The 4,386-nt window shown below is 37.6% G+C and overlaps 1 protein-coding gene across 1 annotated transcript in view; it reads left to right on the top strand.

The window, feature by feature from the left end:
• The first annotated feature begins 196 nt into the window (after positions 1-196).
• Positions 197-4,386, top strand: part of LOC106873889 (protein-glucosylgalactosylhydroxylysine glucosidase) — a 19,553-nt gene continuing 15,363 nt past the window's right edge. Inside the window, exons 1-2 of the mRNA XM_052972005.1 lie at positions 197-369; positions 3,269-3,495. Of these exons, the coding sequence (XP_052827965.1) occupies positions 252-369; positions 3,269-3,495 (345 nt within the window). The 5' untranslated portion in view covers positions 197-251. The remainder of the gene's footprint in view (positions 370-3,268; positions 3,496-4,386) is intronic.

Genomic DNA, 4,386 nt, shown 5'->3' with positions numbered 1-4,386 from the left:
TTATCATTATTATTATTATTATCATCATTATTATTATTATTATTATTATTATTATTATTATTATCATTATTATTATTATTATTATTATCATTATTATTATTATTATTATTATTATTATCATTATTATTATTATTATTATTATTATTATTATTATTATTATTATTATTATTATTATTACAATTTCTTTTAGATACTTCCATGGTGAGAACATTGACAGTGAAGAATATGATGCTAAACATAAGTCAGTTCATATGATTTACACTAATGTTCCGTCTAAGCTAGTCCTGTCCAAAGACAAAAAGAAAACTTTTTATTTTCTCACGGCGTTAGGAACCGAGAAAAACCAAGTTATTGATGCATATAAAAAAGGTTCGTGAGGATTTCACTTTTTCTATAATAATTTTTCTATTATAACTAATATTTGTTTCACTTCTAGAAGTTCACAATAAGCTGCCCTCAGTTAACATTAAGCAATTTTCTTCTTGGTCGTCATCTTTACCTTTTAGTTTCAATTTTTCCTGACATAATCGTGTTGCAAATAACCGAATCACTGCATTTTTTTTCCCCCGTTTCATTCAAAAAAATCTTCCTCTTTTCAGTCAAAGCATTAAGTTGTTGTCGATGGTCCTTCATCAAGGAAATGTCAAGAATTATGTAAAAGTATCTCGTTTCGAAGGCAGACGAATTCACCTCATTATATTTTCAGTATCAGGGCGGCTAGCTGGCAGAATCGTTAGCACGCCAGACAAAAGGCTTAGCGGGTATTTCATCTGTCTTTACGTTCTGGATTCAAATTCCACCGAGGTCCACTTTGCCTTTCGTCCTTTCGAGGTCGATAAAATAAGTACCAGTTGCGTACTGGAGTCGATCTAATCGACTGCCCCTCCTCCCCAAAAATTTCGGGCTTTGTGCCAAAATTTGAAATCAATATATTTGCAGTATGTCCATCACCCATCACAACAGCAGTTATAGAATATATTAGCCTTAGTTTGTCGCTCAGTCTTGTAGCTCTAGTTCTTATTCAGAAAACTGTCTCTAATAAAATGTCAGAATAGAATTTCAGCAAAGGAAAGATGAACATACTTCCTTTTTTTTTTAATGCTTTTTTAAATAGTTTATTCAGAGGAGGAAAGGCAGCGTTTCTCGTTCTCTTCAGAGATTCCGAGACTGATGGATGTAAGCTATCCTCAAACTGGAGACCTCTGCCAAATTTTTGCAACAGAATGGATCCTGTTAAAGACGCCGAATGACCAGGTAGCGATGATAAAATGAGCCGTGATTCAGTCAGCCAAGCTAGAAAGAGTAACGCTCGAACGAGCTTCCACACAGTTCTTGTCTAACAAATTCCAACCAACGAGGCTTTGGCCAACCTGAGGCTATTGTAGAAAAAGAATATCAAGGATGTTGTGCAGTGAAATTGAAAATGAACCCCAATAGTTGCGAAGCAAACGTCTTCATTGCACATCTATGTCCGCACAGGATGTTAGCCTATTGCAGATTAATTTCACCCCGAACAGTTAAATCCATCATCCAGTTAGATAAATGTAGGCGTATAGAATTAATGGTATACTCTTTACTCTCTCTTTTACTCTTTTACTTGTTTCAGTCATTTGACTGCGGCCATGCTGGAGCATCGCCTTTAGTCGAGCAAATCGACCCCAGGACTTATTCTCTGTAAGCCTAGTACTTATTGTATCGGTCTCTTTTGCCGAACCGCTAAGTTACGGGGACGTAAACACACCAGCATCGGTTGTCAAGCGATGTTGGGGGGGACAAACACAGATACACAAACATATACACTCACATACATACATATATATATACATATATAGGACGGGCTTCTTTCAGTTTCCTTCTACCAAATCCACTCACAAGGCTTTGGTCGGCCCGAGGCTATAGTAGAAGACACTTGCCCAAGGTGCCACGCAGTGGGACTGAACCCGGAACCATGTGGCTGGTAAGCAAGCTACTTACCACACAGCCACTCCCGCGCCTATGTCTAGATACACAAACCAGCATTTATGGAATATAATCCTTCGATCCATAAAGCGGCATACTTGCGCCAACTATTTCGGTGAATTGACTAGAGCGTCGGATAGAATGCTTCGCAGCATTTGATTCTATTCCCTGCGATACGAGTTCAAATCCCGCTGAGGTCAACTTTGTTGTTCTTTTTGGAATCGATATTGAAAATCCTGTCCAAGACAGCAGATTGGCATCTCTAAGAACCTCAACCCAGATGGATGCCTCGTGACCCTTTATATTCTGCATTCATATCTTGTCATGGCCAACATGAGCTACAAACTTCATACATCACGTGTTTAAAATGATCACCTGACATATTGGATGCCTTTGGGAGAGTCTACACCAGTGTTTCTCTACTTTGGATTCCTTTGATCCCCATTTTACGCAGATGGACCCTCCTAGCCATTCGATGTTTAAAAAATCATTTTATAATTTTATAAATTGAATATTGGTTTCAAATTTTGGTATAAAACCAGCAATTTCAGGGAAACGGGGTAAGTCGATTACATCGGTCCTAGTGTTCAATCGGTACTTATTTTATCGAACTCGAGAGGACGAATGGCAAAATTAACCTCGATAGAATTTGAATTCAGAACGTAAAGACGGATGGAATGCTGTTAAGCGCTTTGTCCTGAATACTAACGATTCTGCCAGCTCGCTTCCTTCTTTATTAGGAATTGTATTAAAAAAATTAAAATATTTTGTATATTATAGAAGTATAACCAATTTATTGTAGATAAATTTTTTAACAACAAAATCTTATATGGACCTCCATCAAGGGGTAATGTTGGCCCCAGTTGAGAACCATTAGTTTACTCTATTGCAAGCATTCAGGTCATGTGTCTAGTTTGAACATACATTCCTTCATCTATCACACCAGTTTCGAACACCCTGTAACGGGCCATGGACACTGCTTGTCATTCCTGGTTAAAAACGATAATGTTAAAAATTCCTTTTGTACACATTGATGAAATATATTTTGTTAGCTTACAAGAGCAGTAAAGTGTTTTGAGTTAAATATAATTTCAGCAACATAAGACAGCTAATTAGGTCCCATCAGGCGAGATGCTTTGCAATATCTATCCCGCCTTATTGCATCCTAATAGCAACTCCTTCGACAACAACGGTGCTAAGTTGTATCAGCCCAAGTCGACGGCCTTTATCTTGAATGAATAAGCATTCTATCTTTTTATTTATTAAATCAAAATGGCGAACATATATTTTCCTTTATTTTGATTGGTAGCAATGGAAATGGCCAAGAAAAATGTCCTTATGAATGAACACACCAAAGCCTGGTTGGAAATTTGGAAGAAAGGTTATATTGATGTGAGAGGAGACCATAATTTGGCACAGATAACATATGCAGCACAATATTACATTCTCAGTTCTCTACCGTCAAATGATACCTCTGGCGATACAGATTTCGTTGGTCTCTCACCGACTGGTTTGGCACATGGATTAACTGAAGATGTAAGTTTTTTTGTTGGCTCTCTGTATTTTCGTGTGTGTATGTGCGTGTATAAATGTATGTCAATATGTCTGTGGTTAAGAAGTTCACTTCTGGTTCTAAATTTGGCATATGCGTGTGCCTGTATCCTTCTCTGTGTTTATGCTTTGTCCCAAAGCTTATTCGTTTGACATAAAATATGTTCTGGGGTCCATACGTTCGACTAAATCCTTGAAGATAATACCCTAGCATGGCCATAGTTGAGTGATTGAAATCAGCAATACATACATACATACATAAACACATACATACATACATATATACATACATAGCTGTGTGGTAAGAAGTTTGCTTCCTAACCACATGGTTCTGGGTTCAGTCCCATTGCATGAAACTCTAAGCAAGTATCTTCTCCTATAGCCTAAGGGCTGACCAAATTTGTGTAAATGGATTTGTTAGATGGAAACTGAAAGAAGCCCATCGTCTATATATATATAGGTTTCGATTTCCAGACCGGGCGTTGTGTGTGTTTATTGAGTGAAAACACCTAAAGATCCGCGAGGCTCCGGCTGGGTGTGGTGGCGACCCCTGTTGTACTCTTTCGCCCCAACTTTCACTCACTTTTTCTTCCTGTTTCATGAGTAACGCTGCGAAGGACTGGCGTCCCGTCCAGCTGGGGGGAACACATACGCCACAGAAACCGGGAAACCGGGCCCATGAGCCTAGCTAGGCTTTAAAAGGACGCATAAAAAATTATATATATATATATTTATATTATTATATGTATTTATTTTCTCTAAGTTAATAATTAACTCGGACAAAATAAATTGGTTAATAGATACCAGGGTAGTAAAGATCACAAAATGACTGTGGTGTAACTCCTGTTTACGAGGTAGAAACTCCTTGTTATTTTG

Source organism: Octopus bimaculoides, chromosome 11 (genome assembly GCF_001194135.2).
Source record: "Octopus bimaculoides isolate UCB-OBI-ISO-001 chromosome 11, ASM119413v2, whole genome shotgun sequence".
NCBI lineage: Eukaryota > Metazoa > Mollusca > Cephalopoda > Octopoda > Octopodidae > Octopus > Octopus bimaculoides.
The sequence above is the reverse complement of the archived record's forward strand: the minus strand, read 5'-3'. Positions and strand labels throughout refer to the sequence as shown.